This window comes from Phodopus roborovskii, unplaced genomic scaffold, assembly GCF_943737965.1.
Source record: "Phodopus roborovskii unplaced genomic scaffold, PHOROB, whole genome shotgun sequence".
NCBI classification, from domain to species: domain Eukaryota; kingdom Metazoa; phylum Chordata; class Mammalia; order Rodentia; family Cricetidae; genus Phodopus; species Phodopus roborovskii.
The window spans coordinates 97,754-125,749 of record NW_026125970.1 but is presented as its reverse complement, the minus strand read 5'-3'; the positions used below and the strand labels follow the sequence as shown (position 1 = coordinate 125,749).

General features: G+C 40.0%; 1 protein-coding gene across 2 annotated transcripts; it reads right to left on the bottom strand.

The window, feature by feature from the left end:
* Positions 1–94: 94 nt before the first annotated feature.
* Positions 95–27,622, bottom strand: Cltrn (collectrin, amino acid transport regulator). Of its 2 annotated transcripts, XM_051179207.1 has the most exons (6): positions 27,279–27,611; positions 26,897–26,955; positions 20,938–21,023; positions 10,956–11,069; positions 10,122–10,316; positions 95–592 (listed from the first exon to the last, which is right to left on the bottom strand). In XM_051179207.1, the coding sequence occupies exons 1-6, from the start codon at positions 27,334–27,336 to the stop codon at positions 436–438; spliced, it is 669 nt and encodes a 222-aa protein (XP_051035164.1). In that variant the 5' UTR covers positions 27,337–27,611; the 3' UTR covers positions 95–435. The 2 variants fall into 2 exon arrangements, with proteins under 2 accessions (XP_051035164.1, XP_051035165.1); XM_051179208.1 differs by lacking the exon at positions 10,956–11,069 and having other exon boundaries at positions 27,279–27,622.
* Positions 27,623–27,996: the final 374 nt, after the last annotated feature.

Here is a 27,996-nt window from a genome sequence, read left to right as displayed (position 1 = left end):
AGCAGATGTGGGTATAAGAACAGATTAAAATTCCGATTTTATCCCTCCCATGTTTACTTCTTCTCACTTTATCATATACAGAGCAAATAAACAATAGTCAAAACAGATCATTTTTCAATTATTTCTATGCCACCGTTTTAGTTATTCTCCATTGGAAATTTTAATTTTTTTCTTAGGTCTTCAAAGTGTGAAATATATTTATAGCCCTGACTCTATTTCTAAAAATACTCAGATCAGTAATTAAAAACACACATGACTACATTTAGACACTCAGTTATCAGGGGAAAGTTTTAAACCTTTTTGAGAACTCAATGCCTTATGATTGCAGTGGTCTTTGAGGGTATAATTCATTGTCTACCACAGTCAAGCATACTGAAAATTTCTTACAAAAAAAGAGTGGTGAAACCAAATAAATCTGCCAAGAAACTATTACTCTCAGAGAGGGGTGAGGCGTTCATCCTCTGTCAAGAAGCCATCATTAATGTGGCCTTCCTTTGTGTCCAAGGGATCACAGGGGATGCCGTTTTCAATTGTGATTATGTTTTCACACTTGTCCTCTGCATCCTCCACTCCAAGTGGTCCTTTATTGTTCCTAAAAGCACATAAGAAGAGTGAGTAGGGTCTAGGATGAGAAAGCTTTGGCTGAATATGGTCTTGTTTACAAACGTGAAGAACAGAAAGGGGCATATGAGCCTGAGAACGCTGAAATAATTGAGGACCATAACAGTTGGTAAGGTAAAAAGACTACCAAGATTGGAATTATGGCAGGGCAGTGGTGGCACATGCCTTTAGTTCCAGCACTTGGGAGGCAGAGCAGGTGGATCTCTGAGTTCAAGAACAGCCTGGTCTGAAGAGTGAGTTCCAGGACAGTCAAATTTATACAGAGAAACCCTGTCTTGAAAAACCAAGACCAAAAAAAAAAATATTTCTGTAATAATGATATATGCACACTAATTAGAAAAAGTAGTATAAACTTATAGGGATAGATATATGTATACACATATGAATTCATTTTCATAAAACTTCATACAGGCAAGTTGCATAAAGGAACATGAAGAAATATATGATGTGCTGTCAAGTTTTTAAATATTAGCTCTAAGCAAACTTTGTAACAAATGGAATTTCAAACAGCAATAAATCTCTCTCACAGAATTTGACAAAGTAATGTTCCACAAATGCTGATGAAACTCAAATTAATGAAACATCAGAACTCCAATTCTTGTGACTTTGAAAAAAATGAATTGCTAAAAACTGACTGGCTTTACTCATTACCAAACAGTTGCGTTAATTGGTAAGTCTGGGTTTGGAATTCATAAAAGACCTTACTAATTACATTATAGCTCCCAGCTGCAACTCCATATCATTCCAGGCTTTTCTCATGTTAGAAGTGAGATACCATGTGGGTGTGAGAAACTGAACCTAGGTCGTCTTACAAGAGCTGCTCCTAACTGCTGACCTCTCTCCAGCCCCAGAATTCAGTTTTATCATCTTAAGATTTATTTCAAGTATACTGCTTAGAGGAGATACAATTTTTGCATGTGTTAGATGGGAAGACTCAAGTATAACCCATGCAACCTAAATAGGCTTTAAAGCATCACCTGATTCTTGGTAATTTCTTTGAATGAGAAACCTCAGAACTATCCCCACTTTTCCACACCTATTTTTTTTTTATTCAACATATTCAATAAACCGGATGTGAACACCTTTAATCCCAGTACTCAGGAGGTGGAGGCAGGAGGATTTCTGGGTGTTCAAAGCCTGAGTCACATCATGATGTGAGTGCCTCGACACCAGATTTGCCAGCAGGATTCTGTTGTACAAGGAATCTGTTGGCCTTCCAAGAGGTACTTCTAATAGTATCACTTGGCTAGGATGTTGAAAATTACTGTGATTAGCCTAGGGATTCCCCACAGTGGTAAGAGAAACACAGGTGAGTCTCTGACAGATGAGGAGGTGGTGAAGATTCCATGATGATAAAGGATGGGATTTCATAAAAAGTCCTACAGGAGGGTCAACTTTAATGTGTTTTAAGGAATATTAGGTACACAAAAGGGGGAAGAAGAGAAAGCTCTTATTTGCAGAAGAACTCTAGCTAATAAAGAAAGGGTAATAGAAAGTCACCATGGCTATAATAGTCATTTTGCTGAGACTCATCAATGGAAACTAAATAGTCCATTAATGATGACTGGATACAGATGGTCTCAAAATAGCTTCATAACCAATGGATGAGATACAAAAGACACTTGTTAAATCTGTTGAACACAATCCATAGACAGACAAATTGACAAGCACCCTCACATAAATGCTGAAAAGATCCAACATATTGGAGGGTTGTATTCTTACCCCCCCACACACACACACACATAAATATTTTCCATCTGAAACTCATAATCAGAAAATTTCGAATTTAAAGATATTTTATAAAACTACTGTCCTGGAATCACTCAAAGGAAGGCATTCAACTGAGGGGATAAATAAATCATCCCCTGAATCCATCCAATCTAGAACAGTGGCTGGGTGGCTACACAGCAAATTATTGGATGGATGGATGGATGGATGGATGGATGGATGGATGGATGGATGGATAAACAAGTGCATGAGTAGATGCACAAATTAATGTTGTAGCAAAGTTACTCAACTAGCGTAGATGTTGAATGGAATCTATTGTAAGTAGGAGGGAAATAAGAGAAGGAAAGGGAGGAAACGGAGGGAAGACATATATACTTATGAAATTTCATGACTCTTGTATTTTCTTTTAATGGATGACAAAAATACTCATATTACTCCCTTAAGAATTAGGAATTAGTATCAATTTTGCCAGATTTTTACTGATGACTCATTAAATAATTTCAAATAGCTAACATTCATAATAAAAAATCAAGTTAGCATTCCAATTCTGTAGATCCCGATGTCATCATTTGACAGTACTTTGCCATTGTACATGCCATTATCAAATGGCACAGATAATTCTTTAAACAATCAGTAAATAAGAATCATAAGTTTTTAAATGTTAACTCATACAACTTTCAGCTTAATGCTGTGTTGGAAGTTGGAGTTGTCTTCACAGATAGGCTGTCATGTTATCCCATCCTTAAGGTGAAGACACATCACTGGCCATTCTAAATCTCAACAGTCAGCACAGACTTGGGTACATGAGACTTCTATATAATGAGAGGATCCTCCCACCAGGTTCATTTACCCACTGAAAGACCTTCCTTCTGTAGACAGGTATACCATCATTTTCTATGGACTCCAAAAAGTAAAAGTAACTGGCATCTGTAATGGTGAGTCTCATCTCTTACTGTCATAGTATCCAACATTTGCTAAGAAGACTACAACATGAGTTTGGAAGACAGTCCTTCACCTAAGAGAAAGGATTCAATGAAAGGGGAGAATTCCAGACTCGCCTATCCTCCCTCTCTTCACTTTTAATGTTTCATAAAAGAGAAAAGTGATTTTTTTCATAGAAATGAAATACTACCAGGAAATATATATTTACAAATTATCAGCAAAAACTGTGTATTTTGGGCCAGCAATATGCCTCAGTGTGTAAAAGCACTTGCTGTGCACGTCTAATGATCTGAGTTTGATCCCTGGAACCTAGATTGACTCCTGAAAGTTGCCTTCTGACTTTCACACATATGCTGCGGCCTGCACACACAAGCACAAACATACACACATACAAAGAATAAATACATAAAATTTTGTTAGTTCAAACCCCCCTAAAATCACTCTTTGGGTTTGGGATGAATAACAACTTTCTATAACACTGGGTTTTAAACAGCTAAAGTTTACCCTGAATTACACATGAGTCCATATGACAAAAATCTTGCCAGCATGGTGGTTCACATAATTAAATATCAGTACTCAGGAGGCAGAGACAAATAATATATGTAAACTCAAGTCCAGCCTGAACTACAAAATGAGGTTGAAGCTAGGCTAGACCACATAGTAAGACTTTGTCTCAAAACAAAAAATCTTGGGGATCTTTGTAATATGGGACACACACACACACACACACACACACACACACACAGAGAGAGAGAGAGAGAGAGACTCACAAACATATACACATTATCTGTGATATATATGTGTATATATGCATATACACACATATGTACATATAAACATACTAAAATATTCAATGCAAAACTAGCCTGAGAAACAATAACCAGTATCTACCAGACAGACAGTTTCTTCTGTAAAATACAGTTTTGTGGGGTTAGAAGAATAATGACAGAGAGCTGACCATGTGCAGATAAATGCAAGGAATCTGACTTCCCTTACTCCAACCACAAAGGAAGAATAAGCAACCAGGCATCACAGTGAATGGGGGAGTAAATCAAAGGAAGATACAAACAGGAGAAGGTGAGTTTCTTTTCTTTCAAAGAAGGATCATTTTCCACCCAAAAAGGGTCAGAGAGGAATCCTTATGAAATGCTATCAAATTGAGTCATGTTGGAGACAAATCAGGTACATGTTGTTTAGTGTGACCTTGGGTCCAGTTGTCCCCTGTCTTGGTTCTGCTGGGCTTCATGAACTGCAGTGTCAGGAACTCGCTAGTTGGTAGACACGATAAGCAGCTCAAAGGTTATCTACCAACTTTATAGCACCTGTCACATTTCATAGTGTGTGCCATAATAAGCTGATCCAGTGCCCATGAGCTGCTCTTACTAAGGATAATAAAACTTAACTGTCTTTCTGGATTATTCTGATCTGATGTTCTGCTAAAAATATGAGTACTTTGTTCTGAAAAATAGAATTGAATGTTAATGACTTCCACTGCCTCTGAGACATCAGGTGATCCTTGAAAGGTATAAGGGGAAAAACAATACTATGAGGAAACTACCTCCTATAATTCAGAGAGAAGAGGGTCAAAAAGGATGACACAAGAAATCTCAGGAGGACCTCGAGGCTACAGTGTGTTGTGAACTAGAATATGATCTGTTCTGAAATAGGGAAGTACCAAGTAAAAGCAGAAAGGGTATTCGCGTCTCTCTTCAAACAAAATATGGCCCAAGTTAAGTACTAAGAATGGCCAGGAAAACAATAAAAGATAGATGAAATACATTTTTAAACAGGACAGTACTGATTATTAGCAAATAGAGCAGTCCTAGTGATCTGTCTAAATAATGTCTGATGGAAAGGTCATTGTCACTGGGATGACTTAATGGGCATTGCAGTATGGTGGGGTCAACAGGCATTGGGATTAAGCTTCTCGGGCAACTTTCTAATCATATGACACAGCAGGCAAGTTCTTTAGTATTAGCCAACAACAGAAATAATAATGGTGATAAGAATCTCCTTCGTGGCATGAGTCACACTAGATACCTTCTACACGTGATGTTATTTAATTCTCACTACAATCTAGTACAGATTTTCTTTTTATTCTTGATTTTCAGATGATGAAAACTGGGTTTCAAATATATGTGCTGACTTTTCTTTTAGAATGGGATATGATTCATGAAAGAAGCTGACTGGAACTCTATTTTAGATGCACTAAACTCTATCCAAAACACACTAATTTCCCATTGCATGTGTATTTTTTATTTCTTTATTGATCATTCAGTCTATGATAGGAGCTTTCATGCAGATCACAGTATACACGAACACAGATAATGCAGATGAGCCCTGCCTACAAGGCAATCATTTTCTTGTTCTCCGTAATGCAGCAAGGCCAAGGACTTCAGACATAGAACCCTAGATAATGTTCATACTGAGCAGAGTCATTACTAAATTTGCTTGGTTTATTTCTAGTTACTCTTCTTGTAAGCTCAGTAGCAAATTTGGATTTCTATAAATCCTCCTTCTTATATAAAGCTGTAATCTTCTCAGTGGTATCATATATTACAATTTGACATTCAAGCTGGGCTTTGGTGGCACACACCTTTAATCTCAGCAGAGGCAGGCAGATCTCTGTGAGTCTACAGAGTGAGTTCCAGGACAGCCAGAGCTACATAGTGAAACCCTGTTTTTAAAACATAAACAAACGAAAAAAATCACATACAAATAAAAGTGTAACTCAAATGACAAATTGCCATGCTAATTATTTTCTCTTGTTGTGTTAAGAATTATACATATCTAAGAGGACCTCAAGAAGGTTTACACACTGAAGATTTACACACAGTTAAGGGTTGCTAGAGAAGGGAGAGATAATTTCCTCAGTGGTGTAGCCATTAGTAAGTTGCTGATGCTCCTGTAAATAATCCATCACCTATATGGAACCCTAATGAAATTGATTGGGTTACCACCCCACACACACACAGAAAATAAAGACATCAGAAATGGAACTAGTTGTAAAATACTACATCCTTATTGTAGGTGGGAAAATTGGGATATGTGGAAATTCGGTGGCTTGATCTAGTTTACATATATAATGACACAGTATTTAAATTTACGTAGTTTGACCTCTAGTCCACCCAACCCTGCAGTTCTGAATAGTCAGCATAATGCTGTCATTAACAAAACTAACAGAAAGATTAAAGCCTTGCTTGAGACATTTCCTCAATCGTATTGAGTAAGTATTCATCTATCTTGGACCAATATAGAATGCCTCTCCATAGAAACAGAACAGTAGCTTAAATGACCACATAAGAACACAACTGTGTTCATTGTTATTTAACATATGGATGATTTGTTAAACATTTATTTTTAAAAAAGCTTTTATTACATTTTATTGTGTGTGTGTGTGTGTGTGTATGTGTGTGTGTGTGTGTGTGTGTACACAAGCAGTTCACATGCCAGATCACACCATGGCATGAGTGTAGGGTCAGAAGACAACTTGAAGGAGTCTGTTCTCTTCTTCTGGCATGTGGGTCCAGGGGGATCAAAATGAGGACATTTACTTTTACCTGCTGAGCCTTCTCTGATGACCCAAGCCGAACATTTCATTAACTTTCTTCCTCAAAGCTGCAAAAAACAATCTCTAACTTTTCTACGATTAGAAGGAGTTTTCAGACTGGACATGGTCACATATACCTATAATCTCAGTTTATGGGAGGCAAAGAAAGGATGACCTGTTCTCAGTCATCCTCCACTATACAATCCATTCCAGACCAGCCTGGGCTATATGAGAGCCTGTCTCAAGAAAATAGACAGACTCTCCCCCACTTTAAACTGTATCCTTTCCTCATCTTTGAAGCAGTGTTTTGCCAAAGAGGAAAACCACCACAGGTAGTATTAAACTTAAAATACATAAACAATTTCCCTCCAGGAGGCCATCTTAATTGTGCTGACTGTATCTGATCATTGTTGATGCTTTCCAGGTTTCACAAAAGATTTGCTCATCTGTTTTCCTTGTTTGGAGGTGAACTGAATTTGTGAAGGCAGAGTTGTAACAACAGCCTCACTTCTCCCAGGCAACAGATTATGATGCTACCCAGCCAATTATTATATTACTGCAAAATCTGTTTGGAAGGAAATAGCTGATCCCATCACAAACTAGCTGAAAGACCAGCAAATGGCAAGATAATAAAATAATAGTAACAGCTAACACTTGCTGAGCACTCAGTGTATGCCAGATACCACTCTGAGCACTCTCCTGTACTAAAGTCTTCAATCCTATCAAGTTAATTATTTCCAGCACACGTAGCTTATCAGCTCAGAAAAGGTATCTACATGCAGACAGCAAAAGTAAATTTAACCTAGAATGACTGGCTCTAGGACCACAAAGCCATATTCTCCTCCCAAACTCAGTTTCCCTCTCCTTGTTTATACTTGCATACAGCTAATGGGTTTGATGTGAGAGCATAATCTAGAGATCAATACTTTGAACCTAAGCAGTGTATCACCTGAATCCATTCTTTTAATTCCTACATTATATCTCACTAGTAAGAAGTTGGGAATCAAAGAAATGACATCAAATCACAAAGGTTTCAGATCATTTGAAACATCTCGGAATGAACACAAAACTGTAAAGGACCAAACACTGATTTTCAAATATTGCAAGAGAATGAGTATTGATACTCTAAAACCCAAAACAAATGCATGTCCCATAGCAAAGAAGTTGGCATTTCATGCCATTAGCACCTAGGAAAATCGAGCAAGTACCACTTGATCCTAATCTTTGGGCACAGTTTAAAGCATAGACATATATGACATTTATACCAGAGTGTTTCTTTTATCATTTGTGGGGGAAATGGAAATATTTGGAATTGAAAATGCTTCTGTTAGTAACTAGGGACGCACAAAGGAAACGTAGTAAATGTGGGGAAAGGCATTTAATCCAACACATGCATCCTACATGTCCCAGCTGTTCAAAAACCATACCCCTTGATTTTAGGATTCATGTCCCCATGAGGTAGGTTTAGACAGGTTTTGACAGATTTGGGGGGGGGCTGGGAGATCCCTCAGCTTTTAAGAACATGCACTCCTTGAAGGGAGAACTGTAGTTTGAGCACCAGCACCTCATCAGGTGCTTCACAAACACTTAGAACTCCAGCTTCAGAGGCATCTAACACCTCTGGACTCTTCCAGGCTTCTGCACTTATGAGCACATATTCCCCCCACACACATGCACATAATTTACAGTCATTAAAATATCTTTGAAATCAAGGAAGTTTTATCTTCCTCTATCAATTAGAGATCCTTATAACCAAAAATGTATTCTCATTTCATCGTGCTGAGAAATTGTCTCCTGTCCTTGCTGCTACATCAGTAACTGTCACTGATCTGAAATTCTGTTTTGAAGCACTGTCAATAACTTACACATTATAGCTGGTCTTACTGACTGCAAGAAAATGAACTCAAGAAGTAGAGCCCTATGTGCAAGCCAGTAAGTTGAACATCTGAAAATTAAATAAATTAGAACAACTTGAGTGATATCAAAATGCATCTCCTTCGCATACTCTAATTTAGTGAATCTGAGTCAGCCAGAGACGGCACAAGTGTTCAGGTGATTCTGATTTAGGCAGTTAGCTCAAACGCCTTAAGCAACAGAATTCTTTACAAAGATGCACAAGGGGCCAGTATCCATCAGTAGAAGAGAAGGCTGGCACAGCCAGAGCATCTGGAACAGGAGTTGGGCCTACAGGCCCTGGGCCAACAAAGGGAGTCCTTGAACCATCTGTGCAACCCTGGGCATTTGCACTCGATTACTAACTACCAAAGGTGTATCCAGATTACAAAATTTCAGCATAGAACTTAACACTGCCCAGAGTTCCCTGAGAGGATAAGCCTCATGTCTGCGAGGACTATCTTGATTATGAACTCATGCGGGAAGGCTCAGCCCACTCTGGCCAGCACCATTCCTCAGGCAGGTGGTTCTAGGCTGTATAAGAAAGCTAGCTAAAAGCCAGATGGTGGTGCATACCTTTACTCTCAGCACTCAGGAGGCAGCCACAGGTGGATCTCTGTTAGTTCAAGGCCAGCCTGGTTTACAGAGGAAGTTCCAAGAAAGCAAAAGCTGTTACACAGAGAAACTCAGTGTTTTGTTTTTTTTTTTTTTTTTTTTTTTTTTGGAGGGGTGAGCTAACTAAGCATGAGCTTATTTAAGAGCCACTGTGTGAGCCAACAAACACCATTCCTGCCTGTGAGTTTCTGTCCTGACTTCTCTCAAGGATGGACTATAATCCAAAAGAAGAAAGGAGCTTTTTTTCTCCCTATGTTGCTTTTGGTCAGTGTTCTATGATAGCAACAGAAACTAGAACACAGATACTAAACTCAAGTCTGGATACAAGACAGTCATACAGTATACAATAGAGGAAAACCAGTGGGGTGACTTGTTGACTAAAGGTGCTTGTTAAGCAAGCCTGATGACCTGAGTTTGATCCCTGGGGCCTACGTTAGGGGTAAAGAGAAAACTGACAGCATAAAGTTGTCCTCTCCGACCTACACACACACACACACACACACACACACACACAGAGAGAGAGAGAGAGAGAGAGAGAGAGAGAGAGTCATAATGAGCATACAATAATAAAGGAAATAGAATGGAATAAAAGGAGATAGTAATGGAAGGGGCCTTATTAAATAAGAGACAATGGAGTCTAAAAAACATCAAAAGATAAAATTATGATAGTCATTTTGTAAGTCATGACTTTTGTAAGTTTTAGACAGTACTTGAAACCAGTCATAAGAAAATACATGAATATTCCCTAAATCATTCCTTCTAAACATCTTACCTTCGTCGTTGCCTGATTCCTGACAGAACCAGAAGTGCAATTGCAACTATGACAATGCAAAATATCACACCAAATACAATAATCCAGACGGGCACAGATGAATTCGTGGGTGGTGCAAGAGTAGCAGGAATTTTTAAAAATTCTAGAGTTTGATCATCCAAAAAGAATGCACTGTTGATCCGGTTCCTATTCATTCTAAAAGGCAATCATAATTTTAAAAAAAACAAATGAAGTAAGACAAAAATAAAACATTAGAAATAAAGTACAAGCCCGTCTCTCACCTGATATAAATCATGACCTTTGAGTTCCACCCCTCCCCCCCCAGTTTTACTTCTTGAGAGATATCATCTAGATTTGAATGAATAACAGAACTATATTTAAGGTGGCTTATATAAATAACAGGCATTTCTTTAAATTAAAATATGTTTAAAAGTGCTCTTCATTCTTTCTTAGTTAGGATTTAGACAGGCGTCTCTGAATCACAGCACAATTGACATTTGAGGTCAAATAATTTATTGAGGGAGTTCTGTCCTGTGCACAGCAGGATGGATAGCAACATCCTTAGCTCCTGCCTGCTTAGTATGGGTAGTGCCTCCTTCTCATTCAGTTGTGACAAGAAAAATGTATCCAAACATTGCCAGCCATTTGTTTCCTTGAAGGCAATTTGCTACTGGATGAACATCACTCACTACACTAACCTTTGATGAAAATGAACTGAATGAGACTTGTGACACTTTGGTCAATGCATCGTCTATGGAGTGGAGTGTCTATGAAAACAGTTGAGCTCATCAGCAGGCTGATAGATCAGCAGACAGCAAATGTGGGGATGATTACCTTATGGCCGACTGTACTTCAGCTGCAGGAAGAGTATGATTTTTGGAAGGATCTGTGACCACAAACCAGAATGATACCCTCTGGGTTACGTTGCAAAGCAGGACATGAGAAATTCTGCAGAGATGGGTGGGAGAGGAATGTGTTACAAGAATATCATCACAAATAGCAGAAAACTCTCCAAACTCTGATGTGATTACCTTTTCATGAGAGACCTTAGATATGTGTGAGAAGTCATTTCTACCATAGGAAAGAATGTCTTAAGAAGATAAAATTTCACCAGGTGGCACACACCTTTAATCCCAGCAGCACTCACTCTGTGAGTTCGAGATCAACCCCACATACAGAGTGAATTCCAGGACAGCTAGGGCTACACAGAGAAAGCCTGTTTCTGAGAAAAGAAGAAGATAAAATTTCACTTCCTGAACAGATTTAAGGTCTGTTCTACAGGAGGAAACACATGCCTAGTACTGCAAATCTGGCCAAGAACCTATGGCTAGGAAGCTTACACACCCCAGGGGTAAAGCTACTACTACTATTTTGTTAAATGGACACAGTACCAACTGCTCTCTAAATTATCCTTTTACCCATAGGTAGTACTGCTCTCAGACATCACCGGAGAAGTGTCTTTGTGCAATGGATGGCCATTGATGCAGAAACTGACAAGTGATTAAAGTACAGAGAATAAATGTCAGTGGAATGCTTAGTCACAAGGAGACATCTGTATCACCCTCACCCCAGGGCTCAGGGACTATAGAGTAAGAGGGGGGCAGAAAGACTACAAGAGCCAGAAGTAAGGGAAACTGGAGCAAAGCCGTATAGTCTGGACATGACAGAACTACTGTACTCACAAACTCACAACAGTATGTTTGCCTGCACATGAGTGTACAAGATTGAGCCAATCAGCCCTCCAGCATAAAGCAGGGAGGAGTTCACAAGCCCTTACCCCTAACTGAAGAGCTAGTGACAAGTTGATGGCTTTGGGAGTGGATCAGTTTTCATTAAGGCCTTGGTAGGTGGGAGTCTCCACACCCATGAGTACACAGGCAGCACAGACTGGGCTTGGATTATGTTTTAAGAGGACACAAAGTTGGGAAGAGGGGAGGATGTGGGCATGGATCTGGAAGGAGTTAGAGGAAGAAGCAGGGCTGGGGTGGTGGTGACAGTAATCAAAATACAATGTATAAAATTCGAAACAAGGCTAGGTGTGGCGGCACAAGCCTTCCCTCAATCCTAGCACTCAGGAGGCAGAGGCAGGTGGATCTCAGAGTTCAAGGCCAGCCTGGTTTGTAGAACAAGTTCTAGGACAGCCAGAACTTGTCTCAGAAAAAAAAGAAAGGAAAATTGCAAAGAAGACCCAATTATTTCAAAATCATATACTTGAAGGATCTACCAAAAACAAAGGTGTGATTTGGCAATAGAAAGAATGAAAGGAGATCATTGTTCATCACCCAAGTAGTTAACAGCCTCCCTGCTTCCTCAGCAATATGGCCTCTGTCTCAGGCACAGAAGCCTGCATGTTTTCTCAAGTTTGCAGATGTCCTGTCCAGTCACCCTCCCAACAAAAGCTGTCATCTACTCTTCATTCAATTCTTGCTCTATCTATACTTGTCTTTCCTATTCCAGCATTGGGATCATCAAGCAGTGCCTTCCCAACGTAGTTTCAAGGGTAAAGGTCACAAGAAGAGCATCTGCTTTTACATCACCTTGAACAGGCCGGCAAACATAAGTGCTACAATCACCAGCAACTCTTAATCCTGTGGTCTTTCACCTGCATATTGGAAATGTGACAGCCTCTCTTCTTTACATATGGGTTACCAATAAAAGTGAAAATAAAAATGACATTAGTGTTCAAAAAATTAAAATCTTTACAAGGGTGGATGAAAGCTGAAAATTATAGGAGGGACATCGTAAAACCAACAAGGCTGGTGCGGAAATGTAGATCCTGCATGCTGTTAGCCATCTCCTATAGAAGAAAATTCCAAAAGCTTGCACATGTGTCAGGACCATCCAGCCCACAAGAATAACACACACATCAATCACCTTCACAGACAAGACAAGAATCTTGCTGTTCTTGACAAGAATATTCAAGCCTATAATGTTGAAAGGTAGCTGTTCTTCTCCCAATGGCTATGTGTAGGAAGTTGTCTCTTTTCTTCCTTTCAGTGTTGGGTACAAAAGTAAAAGCAAGTGCCCCTCTGCCCAGACCCAAGTGTCAGGGATCAGCAATGGAAAGCACAGGGGATAAACTTCCTTGGTCTTCCAGGCAGCATCACATCCAGCCACTGACTCACCACATGATGGCCTCTTGCCAGTAGGCACTAAGCTGAAGGGTGGGAGGATAAAGCAGAGGTTCAAAGTGAGCCCTTTACCAGTTAGAGAGCAGTGGCCTGGTATCAGATAGCTCAGATTTTGCCCATGGAGAACCTAACAGTATAGGATCATTTATGCCCTTTATAAGCTGAGCCAATAGTTTTCAACCTGTGGCTTGTGACCCCTTTGAGGTTCAAATGACCCTTTTACACTGGTCAAATATCAGATATCCTGCACATCAGATATTACAATTCATAACAGAGGAAAATTACAGTTCTGAAGTAGCAATGAAAATCATCATATGGATGAGGATTATCACAACATGAAATGAATTAAAGAATCACAGCATTAGGAAGTTTGAGAGCCACTGCTCTAAACAGCCAGGATGATATCATGTCTGTGGTCACTGTCTTGGCCAGTCAGGTAGGCAGAGTGCCCTGAGCAAATCCACCCTGCTGACCTCCTTGGCTTAAAAGAGAGTTACTGTCTTGCCTCTTCACACTCAGCCCCAGCCCTTGCATACTACTGAACCTTTCCTAACTCTAGGGTTGGTGGGTCTCACAGATAACCTTCTCTTGTCCCAAGGAGCCCACAATGGAAACTTGCTGGTATCAAAACCTGCCTTTTCCCCTGCCAACCAACTCCTTCCATCTTCTTGCGACCAAACACCCAGTGTGCCCACTTTGTGTAATTCATTGTTTGTTAGAGTAAAAAAGAGTTTAATTATCCTTGAGTTTATCATATTTTTTAGATAATCAATTATTTCTTTCCAGGACACACCATAGTTTCTGCTAGTGGCACTGCTGAGGTTTTGGGCCAGATTATACATTGTAGCTTAAGGGAAGCAGCATGTTTGGGCTCTCAAGCAGTAGGCAACAGTGTCTACAGGCATTTCAATACTCATTGGACTAAGAGCCATAAATAAATAAATAAATAAATAGTGAGGTACTGGCTGAGAACCACAAACCAATTCTGACCTCTACTGGCAAGAAAATGGCAAGTTTAGTATTCCGAAATGTGCAGCTCCTTATACTAAGTAACAAAGATACAAATATGACCAAACTGAAGTAAGGCATGCTTTCCAAAAATATTTCCACTTGTGGGGGGTGAACTAAGGAAACGTAGTTCCACCTTTTCTTTTCCTTTTTTTTTTTTTTTTTTTTTTTTTTGCATGCTATATTAAGTTGGGAATAATTGGCCTCATAATCAAAATTTGTAAAATGCTTTTTAAGTGAGCTACTTTAAACTTTTCAAATTGCTAAACAATTTTATTAAAGATGTATTTAAATTTCATTTATGTGTCTATGAGTATATGTACTTGTGAACAGGGACCTTTGAAGGTTAGAAGATGGTGCTTGATCCCCTGGAACTGGAGTTTCAGGTGCTTGTGAACTGCTGAACGGCTGGAAAACCTAATTCAGGTCCTCTGGAAGAGCAGGGGATGCTCCTAACTGCTGAACCATCTCTCCATCCCCTCCCCAAATTTAAATTTAAATAATACCAAGGACTGGCAAGTTGTGTAGAAAGGAAATCCCAAGGAGCTATGAAAAAGCCAATGGGTCAAGCCACTCTGGATCATTGATTGCAAGTATTCTCTAAAAGATAGAGTGTAGCTACCAGAAATTTTTACATGCACATGCAATAAACAGGAACACTGATGAGGATAGTCTTGGTAGCACTCTTCATTGAAACAGAGAATCGGAACAATGTAAATGTCCATCAATAAAGAAGAATGGATAAAATAAATATGACACATGTTATCAAAGGAATATTATCCCATGTGCTACTTGAAAGAATAACTCAGCACAATCAAGCCAGGTAATTCTGTTATGGGGAAGGGGTACCTATTCTCTTAACAGCAAATTTGGCCTCTTAGCTTCCAGTTGTGATGATCAAAAAAGTTTCCAGATATTGCAAAAATCCTCTGAAGGCCAAAATTATCACTAGGTAAAAACTGTTGGAGTAGAACTACATATTTTCAACAAAAGGATAGGGGCTGGAGAAAGGGATCAGTAGTTAATGGCATTTGCACCTCATGTAAAGGCCTCAATCAGTTCCCAGAATCTACATCAGGCTCCATTTAGGATTCCAGCGCCAAAAAATATAGCACCCTCTCCTGGCCACTGAGGACACACACATATACATATATTTTTTTTTTTTTTTTTTAAAGTTGCAGTGGTGGTGCATACCTTCTTTAATCCCAGCATTCAGGAGGCAGAGGCAAGTGGATCTCTGAGATTGAGGCCAGCCTGGTCTACAGAATGAGTTCCAGGACATCCAGGGCTACACAGAGAAACCCTGTCTCAAAAAAAATCAAATTGAAAAATGTTTATCACAACTAAGTACCAATCCGATACTTAGAACAATGTGAGTTTATATTAGCAATCATTCTGAATGATGGTTGGCTGACTGATTTTCTTTCTTTCTTTCTGTTTTGTTTTGTTTTGTTTTGTTTTTTGGAGTCTGTCCTGGCACTCACTCTGTAGATCAGGCTGGCCTCAAACTCACAGAGACCCACCTGCCTCTGCCTTCTGAGTGCTAGGATTAAAGGTGAGTGCCTGATTTTCTTTCAAGTGGTGTGTGTGTGTGTGTGTGTGTGTGTGTGTGTGTGTGTGTGTGTGTGTGTGTATTGAAGAACCAGCCTGCCTTTGCCTTAGGCTTAAAAGCCATCTTTTAGTAAAGACAAACTAGATTCATTCTTGTTTATGATTAAACCTCTGTTTCTCAGACATTGGACTATGCCCCACCTGTAACCTTAAGTACAACTGGTTCTGTACTGCTTGTTCCAAGAATTGCAAGCATGCCTTGTTTCAAAAGGTTATATGATCATCTATGTCTACCCTGTTATGACTACCTATTGCTATGACTTATAGCTGAACATTTTTCTCTGTCCTACTGGGTCCCCTGGACCAGTTTCTCTCCCATTGTCTGGTCCTTGCAGCAGCTTATGAAATAATCACTCAGAAGCTAATATTAAATATAATTGTTTGGCCAATGGCTCAGGCTTATTACTGGCTAGTTCTCTTTTATAAATTAATCCATTTTAAATAATCTGTGTATCACCACATGGCAGTAGCTTACTGGTAATGTTCTGTCATCTTACCCTTTCAGTAGCTACATGGCATCTCCTTGACTCTACTTTCTTTCTCTACCTCTGTTTGGATTTCCCACATAGCTATATTCTGCCCTACCATAGGCCAAAACAGCTTTATTCATCAACCGATAAAGGCAACACATATCCGCAGTGTACAGAATCCCACATCAATGACTACCTTGTTATGCCCACCTTCCAACCATATCTTTAGCTCATTAGGAGTAACTTATGCTTACGTTCTGCTCCCATAACCCCACCAATTTTGCCAGTCAAGTCCTCCATTTGGAAACCTCCAACTCCTGAGCTATAAAAGGCTTATCTTCCTCCCATCCAATGCTGACCTCTGGAACCCCGCCTTAGGGGAGGCAGCATGGGTATGTGAACAACAACAAAAAACAAGCTTGCTTTAATTAGTTTGACCATGATGATTTGTGTCAGTGGTCTTTCTCCTTTCATCTTTGGGATTAACTAACTACCATGCACATCCTGGTGCCCATAGAGGTCAGAAGAGGGCATCAGGGTCTCTGTAACTGGGGTTATGGATACTTGTGAACCACCATGTCGGTGCTGGGAATTGAACCTGGATCCTCTACAAGAGCAATAAGTGCTCTTAACCACCGAGTCATCTCTCCAGTCCTTGACCAATGATTTTTATTCCGTGAATTATATTAACATCTGTAGTGAGATACTCACTTTGTCCACACCTGTTGTACTGACCACGCCCATTGGGGATGGAGACAGGGGCAGAAGTGACCTGTGGGAACTAGGTCTGAGAAGGAGCCCAAGAGTGCTCTTGCTGGCAGCAGGCAGACAGGAGAATATCTGGAGGCATCCTTGGGACCAAGAACCTGCTGGTGTTCATCTGTCTATGTTGTAAGTTATTTCTCCCAGAATAAACATCTATTTGGCCTATTTGTTTCTCCTGATCCTTATTAAACCACAAAAAACATCTACATGAATAGCTTCTTTCAGCAACTCACTAAAAAGAAGCTGCAAATGTTCCCTCTGTCTCCTTAAGTGTATGAAATGCTGACCTAAAGGCAATTCCCTGCAAATTGGTTCCATAGCTATTTCTCATCAAAGAGGCCAGCAAAGGCAATGGGTGGTAAGAATTAGGCTCTTGTTTCTGAAAATCAGGACTAAAAGTGAGCTGGACTGCAAGCACGAGACAGGTAATCCCCTTACCTTTCCATGGATACAAGAACACATTGTTCCTTTTTAGGTCACAAGACTTATCCTTGGACAGATAAGTAGAGCAAGAAATTCATTACATGTGCTATGCTACTTAAAAAGAGAAAGCAACACCTGCAACAGACTTCTCCCTATCTTGCTAAAAGTGATAAATTATCAAAGCCTTGTTTGTGTAATATGTAGTTAAATGTCTGTTTGCTGGAAAACTAGACTAAACTTAGATCATAGTTTCCTTGAAAACAACTTAGAACACTTTGGATCGTAGCCCCTAAAACAACTTAGAACACTTTGGAATTCCTGTTTCAGTAAATCCGGCTTAAATGATATTAGAAACAGCAGAGGCAACCCCAAGTCAGGCCCAAACACCTATCCTCAGTAAACCAATTAAAAGAGTTGAACTAAAAGTGGAAAGCAGAAGGGGGGATTTATTGAATGTGACCACATTAGAAAAGAGACAAAGAGATCCAGGAAAACTCTGAAGTCCATCTTGGGGGCCCTAAATGAGGTCAAAGTTTAAATAGATGCCCCAGTATATGTGCATCTGACAGTCTCTGTCAAGGTGTGGTCCTGCCTATTATTGGTCCATCCTTGTCTGGGCTTCAGTCTCATCCCCCTCAGCTGGTGCCTTTTCCCACTTACAGCATGAGATTCCTATGGGAATTCCAATTTCTTCTCCTCCTTTTTGGTTTTTCGAGACAGGTTTCTCTGTGTAGCCCTACCTGTCCTGGAACTCTATCTCTAGATGAGGCTGGCCTTGAACTCACAGAGTCATGGACCAGATGAAATGTAAGCACATGGAGTAAGTCACAGTGCCAGGGACACAGCAAAGTACAGAACTTGCTGACAAGGAGCAGTGAAAACTAGTAAACAAAAGAGACACTCAGCAGTGTGAGACAATAAATGCTTTCTTTCCTTTTGAACTTTTGCAATTCAATCACCTTGTTTTTATTTAGATCTATTTTTATTTTTATTGTGTTATGTGCGTATGTCTGTGTGATTGTTGCATGCAGGTGCCCCTACAGAGGCCAGAAGAGGGCATCAGATCCTCTAGAGCTGGGGTTACAGGAAGTTATGGGCTGCCCTATGTGAGAGCTAGGAACTGATTTGATGTATTCTACAAGAACAGTGTGGACTTTTCATTGCTGAGTCCTCTAACTATCTCTCTTATTTCTGTTTTTAAAACTTGTAATTCTGGGGGAAAGGGAGGGAGGTAATGATGGATACATATGAAATAACAGTACATAAGTGTGTGAAATTTTCAAGTACATATGTGTGAGAATTGGAGAGGTAGCTTAGTTGTTAAAGTGACTGCCACATGATCATATGGGAACTGAGTTCATATCTCTGGTACCCATGGCAGAGCTGGGTGTGGTGGCATATGTCTGTAAGTCTAATGCTGGATGAGTGGAAGAGGCAGGGGATCTTGGAGCTTGCTGGCTAGCCAGTCTAGCCCATCCTTGAGCTCCAGACTCAGTGAGAGACCCTATGTCAAAAAAAATAAGGTGGAGAACAAGACAGGAAAACACCTGACATCAAATCCTAGATTTCACACACACACACACACACACACACACACACACACACACACACACAGAGAGAGAGAGAGAGAGAGAGAGAGAGAGAGAGAGAGAGAGAGAGAGAGAGAGAGAGAATGTTTCACTGTGTAGTCCTAGTTGACCTGGAAGTCCTTATATAGACCAGACTGGCCTCAAACTCACAGAGATCGCCTACCTCCGTCTTTAGAATTCTGGGGTTAAAGGTGTGTGCCATTACACCCAGCTTCCATTTCATTTTTTTAATACTCACATTGGATATTGGGAATCTGAGAGAAAGCAACTGATAGTAGTTCTCTTCTCCAGGCTCTTAATTATTGAGAAGTTGGAACTCTTTAGGAAAGCATTTTGGGGGATGAGGATAAAATGACTGGCTATTTAATCCCCAGGCAAATTTTCTTCCTACTCTTAAAGAGTCCTGAAATAAAGCCAAAGGGGGTTATGTATGCCTGCGATTCCAATACTCAGGAGGCCAAGACCACCTTCTGCTACTTAATGAATTCAAGGCCAGCCTCAAAATCCTGTCTCAAAACAACAACAAAAATCCTAAAATGAAATAACTTCAACCATAACTGTCTTTGGTAGAGCTGAACTGAGCTAGGTAAAATCACCTGCTTGGGCAACACATAAGACACTTAGCAGGTTGTACAATGTGGCATCTTCCAATCTAGATGTTCCTTAACTTTATATAGCAAGCAAAGCCTGATAGTTCTACTAGGAAGCTTCACCAGGGAAGCCTGGTAGGGGCAGACAGGGCAAGCTTGCTCCCAGAGAAATGGGAACTCATGCTCAGATACTCAATGCAGCTCAACCAGTCATTTCTTCTCACCTGGAGGCAACTGAGGTAGGGGGCAGACAGCCTTAGGGTATAGCCTAATTACAAATAGAAAAGGGAAGAACAGGGAAACAAATGTAAAACTATTAAAAACTGCCCAGGCATGGTGGCAAGCATATTTAATCCCAGAGAGACAGGGCAGACAGATCTCTGTGAGCTCCAGGCTAGCCTGGTCTACCTGCATAGCTAGCTTCAGGACAGCCAAGACTATATTGTGAGATCCTGTCTCAAAAAAATCCCTATTAGTTTATAGTAAGTACTTTTACAAAAATTAACAAGATATTCTGATATATACAAATGCAGAAATAGTCTATCCATACTTAGGTTACTTTTTAAAGAAGCATAGATTTCTTTGATATTACCCAGCTCTCTGTAAGAAAAATCATATGTGTACACTAGAAATGGAAAATGCTTATGACATAAAAGACATACAACTATAATTTTGATCACGGTCATTGAAAGTCAGATCACCTGTAGAAAAAGGGAATATGACATAAATTATAAGCTTTGCTCCATTGCAAAGAGTTCTTTTAAATGTTCCATAAAAATACAGGCCCCAGGGTGGGCATGGTCTCTCATGCCTGTTACCCCAACACTTGGATGGCTCAGGCAGAAAGATTGCCACAAATTCCAGGCCAAGCAAGATTACATAGAAAGTTTTAAAGCAAAGCAAGGGCTGGAGAGAAGGCTCAATGGGTAAAGACACTTGCCACCCAGCCTGGGGATCTGAATTTGACAACCTAAACCCACACAGTAGAAGGAGAGGACCAACTCCCACAAGATGTCCTCTGGCTTCCACTTGCACACCACGATGCACACACACACACACACACACACACACACACACACACACACACACACACAAAATATCCAAATAAATAATGAAGAAAGAAACAGAAATATTGGTCCCTTAAATCTTAGGGTTACTGCATTATTTTCAAGATAGAAATTTGAAATAATGCATTATCTCAAACTTGAGATGTCATGACGTTGGCTTACTCTGTTGTTTCTCTGTTGGGAACTTTTCTCATGGAGAATGCCACCATTGCTCTGAAGAGGTATTCTTCATCTGTGTCCCAGACATACTGAAGGAGAAGGGAAAAAGAAAGTAGAAGTGAATAGGGTTGGGGAAAAACTGTCCATTAGGTGGTATGGCCAATCACCCTCTTTCTTGTTTACTTTCTCTCCCACTGGAGACCATGGCAACTCACATTCTTAGACATTCTATAATTCCAAGTTTGGTGTGTTTCCTGACACACTCTCTTTTCTTGACACTGCAATGCCACTAATCTGTCAACAAATCTGATATTTCTATGACTCATCCTGGCCTATCATGAGAACATTGCTAGGATTTGGATTCACACTGAGATGGAAAAATGTATTTTATCATTACTGCTCTTGTCCTCTTCTCATGGTAAGGAAGGGGCTGTAAATAAAAAACAGATGACCCTAAACAACAGCAGAAAATGTATCCCCTGGTAACCTTCCCTGGACAAGTAGGGTATTCTTTTTTCCTAAATGCTTTCACAATGTCTGTGTATCTTATATTCTTTTTAATATTTAAATTTAATTTTATTTGTGTGGGTACATGGTGTGTGTGTGTGTTTGTGTTTGTGTACAAATGTATGCAAGTACACTTGCCCACACATGCAAGTAAGGCCACAGGCTGTAAATGTTGAGTATCTTTCTTTATTGTGCTCCACAGTTTTTGTTTGTATGCTTTCAGACAAGGTCTCAATATGTAGCCCTGGCTAGCCTGGAACTAGACATGCAGACCAGGCTAGTCTCCAACTCAGAAATGTGTCTATCTTTGCCTCCAAGGTGCTGGAACTAAAGGAATGTGCCACCACACCTGGGTCCATATTATTTTCAGACATGGTCTCTGAATCTGGAGCTTCACACTTTGTCTAGACTGACTGGCTAAAAAGCCCCAAGAGTTTCCTGTCTTTGTCCTCCAGCCCCAGCCCTGAAGTTATAGACATCCACCACAGCACTAAGATTTTTGTGGGGGGGGGGCTGCTGGGGATTTGAACTTGGGTCTTCATGGTTGCATGGTACATTCTTTACTCACTGAGCCATCTCTCTAGCCCCATAAGTTAACCAGTAGTATTAGAACTTTCTTCATTCAGTTCTACTTTACCCCTTTCTTTCAGTGCTGTCTAACATAGCTGCAGTAAAATGCCATCAAGAAGAAAATGTAGTCTATTTTTATGTTGTGTGCAAGCACTAAGTGTTGTACTTTAATGCCAACCTCAGAAATTATCTGAAATACTGTTTTAGTCCAGTTTTTTAGTTTTTGTTTTTTGAAATGGTCTCACTACATTGCGCAGGCTGGTTGGTTTTGAACTCCTAGACTTAAGCAATTTACCCATGCCAACCTCCAAAGTGCTGGAACTACATATGTATGTCATAATGCCCAGCTACCTTCCTTCAATCTTTTTACTACATTTGTACTTATTTTCTTCATGTGTGTTTTTGTGCAGACACAAGTGTAGAAATCAGATGATTTGAGGTAATTTGGGATAATTTGGGGCATCAGATTCTCTCCTTCCACCATGTGGGTGGTCCTGAGGATTACACTCTGGTTATTTGGCTTGATGGCAAGTGCCTTCACCTACTGAGCCATCTCACTATTCTCCTTCTTCCATATTTTAAAATGAACTTGAAAAAATATTATTTAAGAAGTTTGTACAAGAGTGTGATGTGTTTTAATTAAATCTACCCCATCTTCCTTCCAACTCTTCCAATACCCCTTTTTCCTACTTCTTCTTTTATATTATACTATGAAAGTTTAAAAAGTATTAACTATTTCAGGGAATAACTCTTACTTTTTATTTTTTGAGACAGGGTTTCTCTGTGTCACCTGGCTGTTCTTGAACTCACAGAGATCTGCCTGCCTCTGCCTCTGCCTCTGCACCATTACCACCTGACAACAGACATTATTTTGTAATGATATAGTCTAATTAAATAATTAAGCAAAAAATACAAATAAAAATTGGTACAGTTAAAATAGCAGAAAAATATTAATCAGGGCTAGGGAAATAGCTTGGTTGGTAGAATGCTTGCCTTGCATTCATGAGGACCTAGATTTGATCCCTGGCAACACAAAAACAAAACGGCAACAACAAAAAGCCTGTCCACTTGCCAAGCAATGGCACAGGCTTACAATAACCTTAGAACCCAGGGGGGAGAGCTAAGAGAATCGCTGCAAGCTCAAGGGCAGCCTGGTCCACATAGAGTTCCAGGCCAGCCTGAACTGCATATTGAGACCTTGTCTAATAAAAACTCATACATATAAGGCTAGAGAGATGATGGCTCAGGAGAAAAGAGTACATTCTGTTGTTCCAGAGAATCTGAGTTCAGTTCCCAGCACCCACATCAGGTGACTCATAATCACCTGTAACTCCAGCTCTGGGGAATCTGGCACACTCTACTGATCTCCATGGATACCCAAATACAAACACACACACACACACACACACACACACACACACAGAGAGAGAGAGAGAGAGAGAGAGAGAGAGAGAGATTCATAAAACAAAACTAAATCTTACTTTTTAAAAAAATAAGTATACATTATATTACATGTGTATATAACTTTGTATACAATATTACCAATGTGTATACATTTATACACACATGGAAAAAGCCTTGTGAGGATGTGGAGATGGGGAAGGAGCCTGCTCAAGTGTAAATGAGAAAGTCAAAGAAAAATGAAATGCTAGCCAGAACTTGCCAAAGCATGGCTTTAAATTGCATTTTGGATCTTGGGAGAGGCTTCCTTAATGCCTCTTACAAAGTGAGCATTAGCTTTGTCAGCAAGAGTGCAGTTCAGGCCATGGAGTAAAGCTCACAGCTATTGAGATCAGGAAGGGTCTAACTAGTGCTGCTTTGTGTTGGGTATTGAGTCAACAGAACCAACGTGAGTGGAGGAAAAGACTAAAAGCTTCTGTATCATTCATGTCACATTTCTGCTCCACCTTTCAAAGTGTTTCAGAGACACTTTCCAGGCAAAGCAAGCCACATATAATAGTAGTAAGAAAAAATGTACAACTGAAAAAAGAATAAGGAGTTACTAAGAGTTACAGTCCTGGCTTAATGACCCATAGAGCAAAATAGCTCTCAGAAGAGACATGTACAAGGGGGCTCGCAGCACTTTATATACTGGTGGTCCAGATACTTGGTATATAGACACCTAAGTATATGAAACTGAATGTATTGTTAGAGTTCACTTGTGACTTCACAGACCTCATGGTGCATATTAGCAGCATGTATGAACTTGTCATCTCAGATTCCTTGTTTCCTCATTTCAGTAACAGTTACACTAAGGACTCAAGACCCTGGGTCACTTTACTTCCTGCCTACATCTAAGGACAGTGACACCTCATATTTAAGTTGAATGATTAAAAGTCACAAAACAAGGCTTGTTTAATTATAAATTCATGATGCCCTACCCCCCAAATTACCTGCCCACCTCTTAGAGCTCTCCATAAGTTCTTTGTCTCAAGACAGCTTCAAACTTCCTACACCCTTCCCCAAATCAAACACTTTCCCTGCTACTTTGAGTCTCACTAGATGCATTGGGTTTTATAATCCCTCCAACCCACAGAGCTGACAACTGAACCTGGGGCCTTCCCCTTGCTTGGCACTGCACTAAATCCCTAACCCCTGCTTTTGTAATTTAGAGATAATGTCTCAGCTTATCAATTTAAATTCCCTCCTCCTATTAAGACAAAGAAGCAAAGTTTCCACCACCAACACACATTCCAGCCTCTTCCTCAACTCTGGCGCTAGACATTATCTCTCCTGATAATGGCTAATCCTCACACGTGTGCTAAGAATGCTTCTCTTCTCCTCCCTTCTCTGGCTTGAAAGAGTCTCAATTTCTTCTGTGTACCAGAGCCTTTCCAATGACTTTACTCATGTTCAACTTGTTCCCACTAAAACAACAGTGAAAACCTATAGCTCTGTAGACCAGACTGGCCTCGAACTTACAGAGATGCATCTGCCTCTGCCTCCAGAGTGGTAGGATTAAAAGCATGTGCCACCAGTGTCCAGCTGACTGTGAATTTCTTCCTTCTGCCTCCATCTCCTGAGTGCTACCAGGCCTGGTTTACAGAGTATTAGAGATGGAACCCTGGCCTCACACATGCTAGGCTGTAGTCTGCAAGGCTGCTTTGTCCAGCTGTTTTGTTTTAACCCCCTCCAATATCTGGCTTTCAGTTCCACAACTTCACAATAACAGCTCTCTCAATCTGAGTGGCGTGGTGCATGCTTTTAATTCCAGCACTTGGGGTGGGGGGCAGAGACAAGCAGATCTCTATGAGGTCAAGGCCAGCCTGGTCTACAGAGTAAGTTCCAGGACAGCCAGGACTGTTACACAGAGAAATCCTATCTTGAAAAAAAAAAAAAAACAACCCAGCTCTCTCTAAATTCCTCATTGACCTTCATATTGCTTCACACAATAAACTTGGCCTCTCAACAGCATTTGGTACTTTAAACAGTTCCTCTGTCTTGAAACAACCTCCCCACCCCCACCCCACCACCATAGCACATATTCCCCTTGCAGTTCCTTTTTTTTTTTTTTTCCTTTCAAGGTCCTTAAATACCACGTCCTTCCCCACAGCTTCACTTCCAGGCATCCATCTCCCATCCTTCATGCTCACTAAACTCCTTTTTGTGATAATTGTTATGTTCATATGTGATGGCCCTCTGCCATTCATACTTCTCTCATGTCTGTTCATGGCTACTTTAGACATTGCAGAAGTTCCTGCTAAGGCCAGAGCCCCTGTACACCTTTCCTTCTTGTAATACTCCTCAAGATGGTACATTTGCATTTGCCTTACTGAGTATTTCATGGACAAATGATTCTCTCACTATGATAAGGTCCTCGGGGCACAGATAAGCCCAGTGTTAGCTGCCAACTCTAAGGATCCAGGGATAAGAAATCTTATACACTGGTAGGGAGCAGGGTCCCTGCAGTCAAGCTGCCTGGGTTTGAATCTTATGTCTGCCATTTACTGGCTTGAGATTGTCAAAAGAGTCACATGTCTTTGAATTTGTGTTTTCTCACTCATTCTGTGAGAATGGGCATATATATACTCAAGAGGGTAATCGATCAATAACCTAATAGGAGTCAAGTACTTAGAAGAGTTCTGACTAGAAATTAAACCAATACTTTAATAAATGTTTGCTATCATGACAACTGTTACTTATCAAATGAATAATAAAAAATAAGGCAACTGATTGGTTCGCAAATAGAATACCTCTTAATTCCCTTAGCTATCTGGGATTTATTTGTTGTTTGTTTGTAGTATGAGGCATTAATATCACCTACTAGTTTAAATTAAAATGCAGACCACATGGAGAAACTAACACTAGAACTAGACAATAGCATCTCCTTAGTGTTACTATTCTTCCATCCCTTATAGGCTCTGTGAGGATATTTATCTTCTATGATTTCATAAGCACAATTTCCATACTGTCACTTCCATAGCTGGAAGCTTTGCATAGGAACTAGAAAATTTTGTACTGTGAACTATTTCTTTGTTGATAGTACCCATCTTTCTTTTTGATAACTAGCAAACAGGCTGTTAAAATTTAAATAACCACAACAGTGAAAAGCAGACTTAACCTAGACATAAACACCTTTACCAGACCATCCTGACCCCTTCTCTCCAAGTTACTGAATTAAGAGGTTCAAGTGTTCAAACCTGTTTTATGCAACACAATTTTCCCTACCTACTTTCAATCACTCACTATTGATCAAGCACTATGAGAAAACCCATTGTCTCAGTGAGTCCCATTTTACTGTAATCTAGCTTTGGGAAAAAAAAATCAGACTGAAAGTATCAAGATAAGATCACAATGTAGATAAACCAATTAGTAGAGAAAGCCCAGAGCTAGTAGAAAAAAACAATCAGAAATGAGCCAGCAGGTATTCACTTTATTCACTTACTGCTTTATCTCCAAGAGCCGTTCTGATGCTAAGTCTCACTTTAAAGGCATTTTCTGCATCTGCCAGAGAAAGAACAACACCAACAAAGCAGGAAATTAGGATAAACTGAGAAAACAGAGCCCAATGAATCCTAATATTTAATACAACCCAGATGAACATAACAAAGAACTACAATTGATCTGCCCCAGTACCCCTGCAACTTTGGTGAAAATCATATTAAATCATTTGCATTTTTCTTTCCTCTTCCTAAGATTCATAGGTTCAACTTTCAATCCACATGTCTGCAGACTTAGAAAAAAAAATCGTTTGGTTGTTTTTCACTCAGTGACTTTGAAAGCATTTAGGAAACTTAATTTACTTTTAAAGTTTCAAGGCTACATACCTGGATGACAGAGCTCAGCATGAATAGCAGTCACCAGGAAAAAGAGCAGCCACAACATTGTTTCAGAGTCGAAAACAGGAGAGAAACTGAGAAAAAAAAATCCACTCTCCACTTAAAGCTGCTTTAACTATTCTGTGACCTGGATTAGGGTAGCAGAGAAATCAGCCAGCCACCATCTAAAAGGTTTAATAATTAACACTCATCAGCTGGGTTAATACTTCCATAGAAGCGGACCATCTCCTGTCAGTTATTTACGAAAATCTATTTGGAAAACCAGTTACTTGTTTTTTCCCCAAACACTACCTCAGGAGAATGTTTCCTCTGCTGACATAATCAGAACCTTCCCCATGCCTCCTGTAGTTGTCGGATAAGCTTGTGGTGGAGAGCTTGGAATCCTCCCTGGAGGTGTTCTTTGGCATAAACTTTGTGTCCTTTCTGATTCACACATAGGCTACCATATTTGGGAAACAAATGCAACTCTTTTTCATCTCTGGTGAGAAAAGGACACACGTTACTAGACATGTTGCTTGGTAAACAGTTCCCAACAAGGAGACAGTTCTGTTGAACCCTAAGGATGCCTGGCTGTTGTCAGAAGCTCAACATTAATGATATGAAGCCTTGCTGCCCAATATGATCACTCAGTGGTGACGATGAAGATGATGTCACCACTGACAATGCTCTATTCTGATGGCACTATGTAAAATGAATACTAACCTCT